Source organism: Lagenorhynchus albirostris, chromosome 1 (assembly GCF_949774975.1).
Source record: "Lagenorhynchus albirostris chromosome 1, mLagAlb1.1, whole genome shotgun sequence".
In the NCBI taxonomy this organism is placed as follows: domain Eukaryota; kingdom Metazoa; phylum Chordata; class Mammalia; order Artiodactyla; family Delphinidae; genus Lagenorhynchus; species Lagenorhynchus albirostris.
In genome coordinates, this window is record NC_083095.1 from 110,770,422 (window position 1) to 110,783,061 (window position 12,640).

Below are 12,640 nucleotides of genomic sequence, written 5' to 3' on the forward strand. Positions count from 1 at the left end.
CAAGATGAACTCATGGCCCCTTACTCTGATCACTGATGCGGGAGGGAGAATTAAATGGAAGAGAAAATCTCATAGGATAGAGTAATCCAGAGTTGTTCTGTATAAATGCCATTTTTTCCTACATGAAAACTAGTTTTACTGTTTTTTTTCTGATTATAAAAGAACATATTTATTTAAAAAAATCAGTCAATGCAAAAAGATATTAAAAAGACAGTGAAAAAATCACTCATAATATATATATTATGTATATAATACATAATAATATATGCACACATACACATACATACCTATGTCATTTTTTTTCTTTTATCTTGTTTAACAAAAAATGGGCTCTAGTTACACACCGTGCTTTGTGGCCTACGTTACCCACTTAATAGATCTAAAACATTGTTTCAAATCAATCATTGTTTCATATCAATACCCTGTGACTCATATTTCGTACTTAAGTCATTTATTCTATGGAAATAAATTAGAGATGCCGCAAAGGCTTGTGTGCAAACCAGGTATTTCCACTATTATTTATAGCTGTGCTGTCCAGTGTGATAGTCACATGTTGCTATTTACATTAACAGTAATTAAAATTAAGCAAAATAAAAAATCTGGTTTCTCAGTTGCTCTAGGCATATTTCAAGTGCTCACTTGCCACAGGTAGCTTGTGGCTACCATATTGAACAGCACAGAAATGAGTATTTCCATCGTTGCAGAAAGTTCTATTGGACAGCACTGGCTTATAGAAACAAAACAATAGAAATAAACTTGCTACCCCACAAGAGGAGACTATATAAATTATTAATTCTTATTTAGACTAAATTTTATTTTTTAATGTTTGCGTTTTTAATAATTGTATGTTTATAAATTGTGTTTTAAATATTGTTTACAAACAATATTTTATAAACTACTTTTAATAATTATAGTGTTTATAAACAATAAATAAATAAATATTGTTTATAAAGACTAATGATGGGGGAAATGTCCATGATATATTATTGAATGCTTAAAGCCATTTAGAATATGACCTTAATTTTGGTGTTAAAAAATGGATATGCATAAAGAAAGAAAGTTGGGGGAAAAAAAGTTAGAAAGAAATATACCAAAACATTATCTGGGCATAGTAAGTGTTATTTTTTCCTTATAATTTTCTGTTCATTTTCGTATGTAACTTTTACAATCAGAAAATGAGTTGTATGTAGAGAATTTTTCTGTACAAGCATGTTGGCTTTTGACTGTCGCTGCCATGAAGGTACACCCTCAGACCCTCAGGGGCAGCATGGGTAGAAGAGAGAGGATTAACTAATCTCCTCTCCTCCATCTCAGCATGTGACAAACAATGATCAGTGATCTACCCTTCTGTTCTGGTCCCAACAATGTATGGTGACTACAAAGGTTGCCAGCTGTGGTCGCTATTTCAAAGAAGAAAGCAGAATGTGTCACATAATAGGATATACTGATTTTCTTCTCAAAAAGGGGTGGGGTAGGGTAGAAGGAAGAATTTTCTTGGGGAGAAATAATACAAAGTAATAATGGACTCTTTATAGACAAATTGCAAAGAACTGCTTGTTTGCAAATAGCCCTGTCCTATTAGTAAGATGGATATGTGACTGGTTAAATAACTGAATACCAGGGTTGTGGATTCTAATTCATTGACTGCCCTGAGGTGGTCACAGTCTAGATTCCTATCTGGTAACACCTACAAGATGTTACTCCAAAGAGCAGAATTAGGACAAAGACAAGAATACAGATTTCAGCTTAATATGAATAGAGAAATTCTCACCCTTAAGACATCTAACATGAACGAGGTGTTAGCTAACCGTGGTAATCATTTTGCAGAATATAAGTGTATCAAATCAGTATGTTGTACTATACCTTAAACTTACACAATGTTCTATCTTAGTGAAAAAATATTTTTTAAAACTAACAATAGAACTGGCTGCCTCGTGAATTAGTGAGAGCCCTGAATGACAGAAATCCAACTGTTTGGCTTAAGCGACAAGGGAATTTATTTCCTCACGTAACTGAAAAGTCCAGGGGTGGCGGTAGTCTGGCTTCAGGTTTGTGAAGCCCACCACAGTGTGAGGAATCTATCCCTCCCCATCTCACTGACTTTTTGTATGTTGATTGATTCCAGATAAACTCCTCCATTCTGGAAACAAGATGGCTGGTACAGCTCCAATCTCACATCCGCACAGTAGAGCAATCCTAGTGGAAAGAGAGCCTCTTTCTCTTAGCATTGAATCTCACTGGCCTGGCTTGAGTCATGTGCTCCTCCTTGAACCAATCACCATAGCCTGAGGGCTGGAGCAGCCAGGCCTGGGTTATTCAGCCACCAGTGGAGCAAATATGCTGAGAGTGGGAGAGGTCTGGGTTCCCCAAAGGAAAATCAAGGTGTAGTTACCAGAAGGCGTTGAGTAGGCCAAAACCACAGTTGTCCATTATAGGCCTCAATCACAGTGGTCACAGAAATGTGGAAGGGACTTCTGCAGTTAACTGAGTAGGAAGCTGAACTTGAGGACCTCAAATTGTATGCCTTTCCATCTTGAGAGTCAATGAAATATAATCCATATCAAAGCCCCTTACTAGCAGTGCTAATATTGTGGAATTGCTTTTTTGCTATTTCTGGTGAGATTTAAACATTTTTAGGAAAACTTTGAAATGGTCTTTTAGGACATAAAATTTTATTTCTTCTCCTCCCCCCTCCAGAAAACTTGGATGAAACAATTGCTCTTCAGACCAAGAACAAACTAGAAAAAAATGTTACTGACAATAAGAGCAAGCTTTTCCCAGGTATGATTTATTTTAGTATTTTTCCCCCGACTTTTAGCAAAATAACCCTTTTGAGTGGTAAACCATGAACTTCAATAAACATTGATAAAGAATTACAGATTTCAAAAAGTTTGAAAACCTGAAATCCAACCATGGGATTAAGTAGCGATAACCTTGGCCAGTCAGCACAGAAATTTAATCCCAAGAAGCATTGAAAAGAAATGAGGACTTTACTGAAGCGGTGGCTGGTGGGCAAAGGTGAGAGCTATATCCCAAGTTGAGCAATCCTTCCTAAAATTCTCCTTTAGGTACCTTTTTCTCTCCCCAGATCACCACTGTCCCTTACCCTCCGTCCCCTCCTGCTGCTCCCTCCCATACTCTCCCCTCCCAGCTCTTCTTTCTCCTCTGGGACAGTCTGTGCCCCCGTGTGGTATGATTTATGCCCTTCTCTTGGTTTCCTCACTTCTGCATCTCTACTCATCACCCTGCTTAGCATGGCGAACACCACGGAGCAGAGCCGTACAAAGGAGAATTTCAGGGATGAGGAAGGCGCAAAAAGAGAAAAGATCACCAACTCTTTTTTTTTTTTTTTTTTGCGGTACGCGGGCCTCTCACTGCCGTGGCCTCTCCCGTTGCGGAGCACAGGCTCCGGACGCGCAGGCTCAGCGACCATGGCTCACGGGCCCAGCCGCTCCGCGGCATGTGGGATCTTCCCGGCCCGGGGCACGAACCCGTGTCCCCTGCATCGGCAGGCGGACTCTCAACCACTGCGTCACCAGGGAAGCCCAAGATCACAAACTCTTATACTTTAATTTTGTGTCCCTATCACAGAAATTATGTACCTATATTTGATAGAATATACAGCCCTTTAAAATGATGTTTTCAAGCAGTTTTTAATAACATGGAAACATTCTTCCATAATGATGCTAATGACAAAAGCAAGGAACAAAATTGTACCACAAGTATGAAAAAAAATGCATCAAAAAAGTATATATATATACTACAACACTAGTAGTGGATGTTTAAGGAGACAGTAACTGATTTTTCTTTTTTCCTATTTTTCTGTAGTAATAAACCTTTTACTGAAAAAAGAAAAAAGCTTATCATTAGACTGCTTGACATTCCCTATTTTACTGACTACAGGGATGCATTACCATTGTTTTCAAGGGGTTACCTACTTCAAGTTTTATGATTCTTTAATTCAATATAGGATTTCTAGAAGGAAGTATAGTTATTTTTAAGTGAGAAGTGAGCAAGCGTTATTATTGACAGCAAGGGTCCAATACTCTTCTTTGCATTAGGGTGACCAGGGATAAGGGAGTATGAAGAAAGAGGCAGGAGAGAAGTCCAGCCATAGCCCCAAACCCTTAGGTGCTACTCTGAGTAACAGACTGTTCTTCAAAAACAACATCAAGGAGAGATGGGGCAACTACAGAGTTATTTTCATTTGGAATCAAGACTCAAATTTACTTTGCAAACTGACCTATCCCACTTGAATGCCAACACTGATTAAAATAAGGAGAATAATCTACCCTCTAATAACACAGTGTCGCAGAACAGAAAAAAACGCAACCAGAATCTAGAAAGCTGGGGGGGGGGGGTGTTGGCCCAGCTCTTCTGCTAACTCAACGGGTGGCCTTGGGCACATCTCTCCCCGCTTTGGGCCTCAGTTTCCTCTTCTGTGAAATGGTGGGGAGGGAGGAGTCACACTAGATAATCACTAAGATCTCTTTCAGCTCAAAAAATGATCTGACCTCAAACTACACCTTTTTAATAAAATTTATTTCTACACTAGGAATTAATTAATAGATAGGAAATAGGGTTATAATAGTGCACAATCTGATTACAGTGCCATCAGAGAAGAGTCATGAAGAAACAGACAGTACCAAGGAAGAAGCTGCTAAGATGGAAAAGGAATATGGAACCTTGAAGGATTCCACAAAAGATGAGGACTCCAACCCAAGAGGAAAGACAGATGAGCCAAAAGGTATGGAATTGACAGCTCTACATTGACAATGAAATTGGGGAAGCAAACACTTTCACTTGAAGGGTCATCCACAAGTCAAGCCCCACCAAATCGGAGAAATTAACATCATCTGTATACAGAAGATTCAGCACGTGGTACCTTTATTTGAATAGCAATTTTTTTAATGGTCTTGAGTCTTCTGGAATGGCAAACTGGTTTCATCTTTTGATGGACTTTAACGTCCAGTGGGCTTTTGCACTTTGGGAGGAACACTCATGACCATTTGTGCATTGTTCAATGTCCAATTTATGATCTTATGAATTTATTAAGCAATATTCATTTAAACGTAATTGACACTCCTCTTAATAGTCACATACTACTTATTTAACAAAGTCATCAAAATTTATGGATTTAACAAAGCAAATTTTCTTAATCATTTATACTGATTGCAATCTGACACTTTCAAAGACTTGATTAAAAATCATAAATCAAATATATTACATTTCCTTAAATAACCTAAATACCTTAAAAAAGCAAACACTAAACTAGCCCAGTAATTATAAAACTTGTTTTTATCCTTATTCTTACACATTCCTGGGGTCAAATTTTTACTCAGCTCTAGTAAGTCTATATGATATAAATTCACATCTTCCAAGGTTTGAGAAACTTAACTGTGCCCAAAGAAAAAGACCCTATGAAGTTGCAAGTTCAAAGTCATTAACCCTCTGATTTCAGGTCAGGATGCGGGATCTGGTTGCACAGTCCAATGTTTCAAGCCCCTTTAATTACAAAGTGTGCTGGTTACATCATAGAAAATTTATGTCTGTATCTCAGATAGATATTCTTTTTCTGAAACTCAGTGTCTTTACCAGAAGCTGTGAACAGATGGCTTAAACCTACTTTATTTTTTGTCATGATATATTGAACTCTTTGGTATAACTGGAACCCTATTTATATCTTTTTCTGTATCTCATTAGTAGGGTCACCTTGAGGTTTCCTTCCCTGGAAGCTGAGGGAATGGGTCACTGCTCTCTTGGGAGAGGGGGTAGCAAGTGTGACATTCAGCTAATTTATCATCTGGAAATACACCATTGGGCTCCCTTTTCATTGTTTATTACATATAATCATTAGTGGCAATGAACTGAGGGACTTCCCTTATTCCTTGCTGTAATATGATAGGAGACCACAAAAGCTGATCATGTTTATGGTATAGCTCTTAATTTTGAAGAGACTGCTTGGCCCTCATACAAGTTCCCAATCTCTCTTGCTCATACAGATAGAAACAGGTTCACATTCATACTTGATAATAGACCCATGCTTAACAGTGTCTATGTATTAAGTAGAAAAGAAAGAAGCTAGCTATGTATTTAATACCTTGTAACTTAATAACAGCAATAAAAGTACAAACTATTTCTCTCTTATATTACTACTCTCTTTGTTAACACTTTATATTAAATTTCTCCATTTATGTAAGTTGTTCCAGTTAATGATGATAATGACAACGATGATGATTTTTCTGTTTAAATTGGTGTAGCTTGGGCAGTAACCCTGCCTCCAAGTTTCTCCTTTGTCCTTTTTGCCCTGTACCCAGTGGTTTTTAAAGCATCTATGCTCTCTGGCAACAACAGACTATTTTTTTTAATTGAACTATAGAAAAATGTTGTATTAGTTTTAGGTATACAGAAATATATATATATATTTTCAGATCCTTTTCCATTATAGGTTATTACAAGATATTGAATATAGTTCCCTGTGCTATACAGTAGGTCCATGTTGTTTATTTATATATAGCAGTGTGTATCTGTTAATCCCAAACTCCTAAACAGGCTATTCTAGACCTACTCTGAATTTTCCTGTCCCCCCCCCCCAAAAAAAAACCTTGAAATCAATTCTCCTTCAAAGAGTTCTGGTTCCTTTATGTAGAAAATATAGAAAGTCCAACCTGAGTTACATGGGTTCAAATGAGTGGTGATGTTGGCCAAAGGTAATGCTTGTATTCCAGTTATTGGGACTTTTTGACACAGGGCCGAAAAAGAAATTTTTTCTTAATATATCAAGTTCATGTTGATTTTTCCTATCTCATGAAGTTTTAGATTATTACACCCCTCTTCTCTCTAGGATGGATTTCATAGACCACCACTATTTTCTCCTATATTGACATTACTGACATATGAACTCTAATTGTTTGGTGGTAGCCTATGTTGGGAAAGGTTATGAGGTTGCATCTGGACTCAGGAGGAAAGAATGTTGCGATGATTAATTAATAATGTTTGTCATGGGCATGGAAACGGGGAATTGGTGATATATGTGTCACTTTTGCTGGCCAGTCATGCTGCCTTGATGTTTCCAGTCAACCCTAGGCCCACTTTGGATGAGTGGTAAACTTTTTTTTAATATCTTTTTAAAATTATAGTAAAATATACATAACATAAAATTTACCATTATAGCATTTTTAAGTGTACAGTTCAGTGGCATTAAGTACATTCATATCATTGTGCTACCATCACCACCATCCATTTCCAGAACTCTTTTCATCTTGCAAAATTGAAACTCTAAACTCATTAAATAGTAACTCCCCATTCCCCCTCCGTCTTCAGCCCCTGGCAACCACCATTCTACTTTCTGTCTCTAGGAGTTTGACTACTCTAGGTACTTCAGATAAGTGGAATCATGCAGCATTTGTTCTTTTGCTACCAGCTTATTTCACTTAACATAACGTCCTCAAGCTTCATCTATGCTGTAACGAGCGTCAGAATTTCCTTCCTTTTTCAGGCTAATAGCCCATTGAATGTATATACCACATTTTGTTTATCCATCTGTTTACCTATGGACACTTGTGTTGCTTCCACATTTTGGCTACTGTAAATAATGCTGCTCTGAACAAACATCTCAAGACTAAAAAATACTCAATTTGGGCAGGGGGAATATTCCTAGAAGTGGAATTTCTAGATCATACGATAATTCTATTTTTAATTTTTTGAGAAACCAGTGTTTTCCATAGTGCTTTCACCCTTTTACATTCCCACCAACAGTGTGCAGAAGTTCCAGTTTCTCCATATCCTCACCAACACTTTTATTTTCTGGTGTTTTTTTGTTTTGTTTTGTTTTTATGGTGGCCATCCTAATGGATGTGAGGTGGAGGATGAGTGGTAAACTTTTGAAAGACAGCTAAGCAGGAAAAGAGTGGTCCTGTGGCCTGAGATAGAGAGCTAGGAATTGGGCAGCACAAAGGACTACAGCTCAGTGTGCCTGGATCATCTCCTCTGGGAGCAACCCACATGTGATGACCATCCTTCCCTAGAACAGAGCAAGCCATATCTATCTAGGTCAGCTGACTCGCTGAGGCAGTATGCTCATTGCTTAGGACAACACCTTATATCGCCGTGCAAATATCCCTAGGAATGGGTGCTACCCGGTCTCTTACTTGTTTTAGGAAAGCATTATGTAAAAAAGGAATATGAAGGAGTTGATTCTTGGTAGCCCACTACTTCCTGTTTAGGGTGTGAGTGTGTGGAGACTAATGATGAGGTTAGATTTCTCATTAGGATTTCCATCAGGTAATAATGGGGAGAGAGAAGAGTAAAACTCCATCCAGTTAGTGTTAATCTTTTTTTTTTTTTTTCTTTTTCCGGTATGCGGGCCTCTCACTGTTGCGGAGCACAGGCTCCGGACGCGCAGGCTCAGCAGCCATGGCTCACGGGCCCAACCGCTCCGCGGCATGTGGGATCTTCCCAGACCGGGGCACGAACCCGTGTCCCCTGCATCGGCAGGCGGACTCCCAACCACTGCGCCACCGGGGAAGCCCAGTGTTAATCTTTGTAACGGCTCTCCTGAAACATTAGGAAAAGGGTAGGGATTTGGGGCTAAAATTAGTCCCCCCCCTCTAAAAATTATTTAGAGACTTAATTTACTCATGCTACCCCGATCCTATTTACTCTGGGATAAGAAAAACTGATTCTAGTATGGTTTAGAAAACACCAAACTGAGCTTAAGCCAAGGGCCAACATTTCTTGGAAAAGATGTAATTAATGCCCAAAAGGACATATTATGACATACATCTTTGTATTCACAGTTGCTTTATTTGCACTTTTCTCAAAGGCTATTTTGCTTCTTTGTTATAAAACCCAGGGAGAAAACACCTGTTGTCTCTAGGCAGAAAAATAAAAGAATCTACGTGGGTGAAGGCAGGGTTGGCTGGGTTTCTTGAGACATTTATTCAGGAATAAATAAACATTTATTCCAATGGCATGTCTGGCACTGTGCTCAGAAAGCTACAGAAGGAATTTAAGGACCAATGCCTGCCTTTGAGGACTCAGGCAAGCTCTGAAATGACCTAAGAATAGGCCTTAAGTCATATGTAGGCAAATACAACACAAGCCACATATGTGTCTCCCTTACTGATGAGTCAGCAGCATGTAGAACAGGCTCCCTTCAGAGAGGAAGCTGGAGGACGTTACAGAGCAGAGCAAGAGATGAGGTAATAGCTAAAACCACTTAAGGAAATAATTAGAAGCAGGACACATTGGCAGGAATATCTGTAGGGAGTCTGTTTTGGTCTTGTGATGTGAAGTGATGGCCCCATCCAACAAAAGCAAATATTGATTAACCATGCCAAGCATATGCTGAGGCCTGGGAGGAATAACAACAACAGGAATAACAACAACAGACTACATTTATGTCACTCTTCAACTTACAAAGCAAGTTTACATGCATCTCACTTCAGGCTAAATGTAAAAATTCCAATTTAATTACCAGTGATGAAAAATGACACGTTCACCTTTGAAAATATTTTAGACTATTTAAACCCTTGCTTTCTACAGGGACTCACACTAAGAATAATATTTTAATATATCGATTTCTAGTTGGTGCAGTTATTTGAATGATTTGATAATTATTCCTAAATATAGGGATATGCCAATGAAGTCAAATTTACTCCAATTTCAACCATATCTATAATGGTGCTTAATTTTTCAAATAAATTGCTCTCTGGAGACCGAAGAACTTTAAAGTTTTATTCCATGAGCTAAGTGGGGCTCTTTTTGCCAGTTTGATGTTTACACATTCACTTCTGCTCTATGAGTCACTGAAAATCTTTTAAAACACTCATCCAAGGGGTGAAATAAGCATTACAATACCCATAAACTCATTCCAATGCTATCATTTGTCAAGTTTATGGCTAGATAATGGAATTAAGATGAAAAGGTCATCTCTAAGATAACTTTCCCCTAAATATCCTAACATCCCCCTATCTTTTTTTTTTAAATCTTTTAAACTATTTATTTATTTATTTATTTATTTTTGACTGTGTTGGGTCTTTGTTGCTGCATGCGGGCTTTCTCTAGTTGCAGCAAGCAGGGGCTACTCTTCATTGCAATGTGTGGCTTCTCATAGCAATGGCTTCTCTTGTGGAGCACGGGCTCCAGGCACGCAGACTCACTAGTTGTGGCTCGCGGACTCTAGAGCACAGGCTCAGTAGTTGTGGCGCACAGACTTAGTTGCTCTTCGGCATGTGGGATCTTCCGAGACCAGGGCTTAAACCCGTGTCCCCTGCACTGACAGGTGGATTCTTAACCACTGCACCGCCAGGGAAGTCCCCCCGTATCTTCTTTACAGAAGCCAGAAAAGAGAAAGCAGCTTATTTAATTAATAAATTGATAATAAGCTGACTAACTCACGGGGATGCTTTTATTTTTAAAGCAACACAGCAGGGGAAAATTCGTGTCTTTATTCAAGCCCCAAGGCATTCTGTTGGAAATGTCCAAAAATAGTGAGGCTGTCTTCTTCCCTATGAGTCAGCAAGTGTGCCAGGAGCTAAGGCAGGCCAGAGACCTACCACCAACACAAGATTTTCCAGGACAGCAAAGGAGAATTTCTCCCCATATACAGAAACCACGGATCTTCTTTTCAGAATTCACTCCTTAATTTACAAATAAGTAAACCAAGCCTTAGAAGATGAACAGTCTCACCCAAGAGCTCATAGGCAAAGAGTGGCAGAGCTGGGGCTTGAACTTCTGTCCCTTGACTCCCACCAGTGGTCATCCCAGCATCCCATGCTGCATCTTGCAGGCATGTCAAATGGCATCATTTTGCCCAAGTTCTTTTTTTTTTGGCAGTGCCATTCAGCTTGTGGGATCGTTATTATTATTTTTTGGGGGGGTGGGCTGCGTTGGGTTTTTGTTGCTGCGCGTGGGCTTTCTCTAGTTGTGCAAGCGGGAGCTACTCATTGTTGCAGTGCACGAGCTTCTCATTACTGTGGCTTCTCTTGTTGCAGAGCATGGGCTCTAGGCTTGTGGGCTTCAGCAGTTGTGGCACGCGGGCTCAGTAGTTGTGGCTCTCGGGCTCTAGAGCACAGGCTCAGTAGTTGTGGCGCACGGGTTTAGTTGCTCTGCGGCATGTGGGATCTTCCCGGACCAGGGCTCGAACCCGTGTCCCCTGCATTAGCAGGCGTATTCTTAACCACTGTGCCACCAGGGAAGCCCAGCTTGTGAGATCTTATTTCCCTGCCCAGGGATTGAACCCGGGCCCTCAGCAATGAAAGCGCCAAGTCCTAACCACTGGGCCACCAGGGAATTCCCACAAAAATTCTTTAATTGAATGGCTCTGGGGCCCACCTTGACATCCATGATACCAGTATCAGTTGCTTTGTTCAAACCTATAATCATATAATCTTTACTATATGGAATTTTAAGCATTATATCAAACAATTTTCATAAGCACTCTTTTCAAACATTTAATATCTTCAGTATATCCAACATTCAGTAGGTTAAAGCTATTGATTTCTACAGAGTTGTTTGTTTTGTCTTGGTTTGGTTTGGTTTTTTTGAGGGGATGTTTGCAGATCAGGGGAGCATATCAGGATCAGGACAAATTCATGTATAATAAAGGATATTTCTCTTGCAGGGCTGAGAACCAGAACAGCCAGAAAAACAGGGCTGCATCTTGACTCTGGCCCTCTTCCCATCTGCTTCAGCATACGTTTTAAGGCTTGTGCCATATTACCTCAGCCATGAGCTATTTTTTTCCAAAGGAAGCTGAGATTTGAAAAAAATAGGCCAGTTTTCCAAAGTGGACTCTCATGGGCTTTTAATGCACACTGTGTAAATAAAAGATTTGCTTTACAGCTCCCGAGAAGAGAAAATGTAAACAGGAACCAGCTGCTTGTCTCTAAGAGCAGATGAACACCTGCTTTTATTCCCGTTGTTTCCAGGGCCCCAGCAAATATGCGGAGGTCCCAATACTGGTGGCAGTGGTTCCCAAATTTTGCCCCACATTCGAATCATCTCAGGATTGCTTTAAAAAAATCCTGATACTTAGTCCCTCCGCCAGATATTCTGATCTATTTGGTATAAGGAGTTACCCAGGCATCAGGATTTTTAAAAGCTCCCCCAAGTGATTCCAATGTGCAGCCAAGTTTGAGAACCACTGCCTGTTGGACAGTTTGGTAATGACAACAACAGTCACTAAATCTCTAGTCGAAAGGGTGAATTTTACCCAGTTCCACTCATTAGAGGTTCCAGATTCATTCTGGTTCAAGATCAGGCTCTGACCCTTACTCAGCTGTCTGCTTGGGCACATCACTTAGCCTCTCTGAGCCTGAGTTTCCTCATGAGTAAAATGGCAACAATAATGCTTATTTCATAGAGCTCTGTGAAGATTAAGTGACACATGGATATAGTATGTTTAGCACTTTGGTAGGTGTTTTATTTATTTGTTTATTTATTTATTTATTTTTGCCTGCATTGGGTCTTCGTTGCTGCACACAGGCTTTCTCTAGTAGCGGCTAGCAGTGGCTACTCTTCGTTGCGGTGCACAGGCTTCCCATTTTGGTGGCTTCTTGCTGTGGAGCATGGGCTCTGGGTGCTTGGGCTTCAGTAGTTGTGGCATGTGGGCTCAGCAGCTGTGGCTCACGGGCTT

General features: G+C 39.7%; 1 protein-coding gene across 1 annotated transcript in view; it reads left to right on the forward strand.

Annotated features, from left to right (window-relative positions):
• The window catches only part of SCG3 (secretogranin III), a 38,436-nt gene that overhangs the window by 14,239 nt on the left and 11,557 nt on the right, over window positions 1–12,640 (forward strand). The window contains exons 9-10 of the mRNA XM_060169209.1: window positions 2,698–2,781; window positions 4,610–4,747. Of these exons, the coding sequence (XP_060025192.1) occupies window positions 2,698–2,781; window positions 4,610–4,747 (222 nt within the window). The remainder of the gene's footprint in view (window positions 1–2,697; window positions 2,782–4,609; window positions 4,748–12,640) is intronic.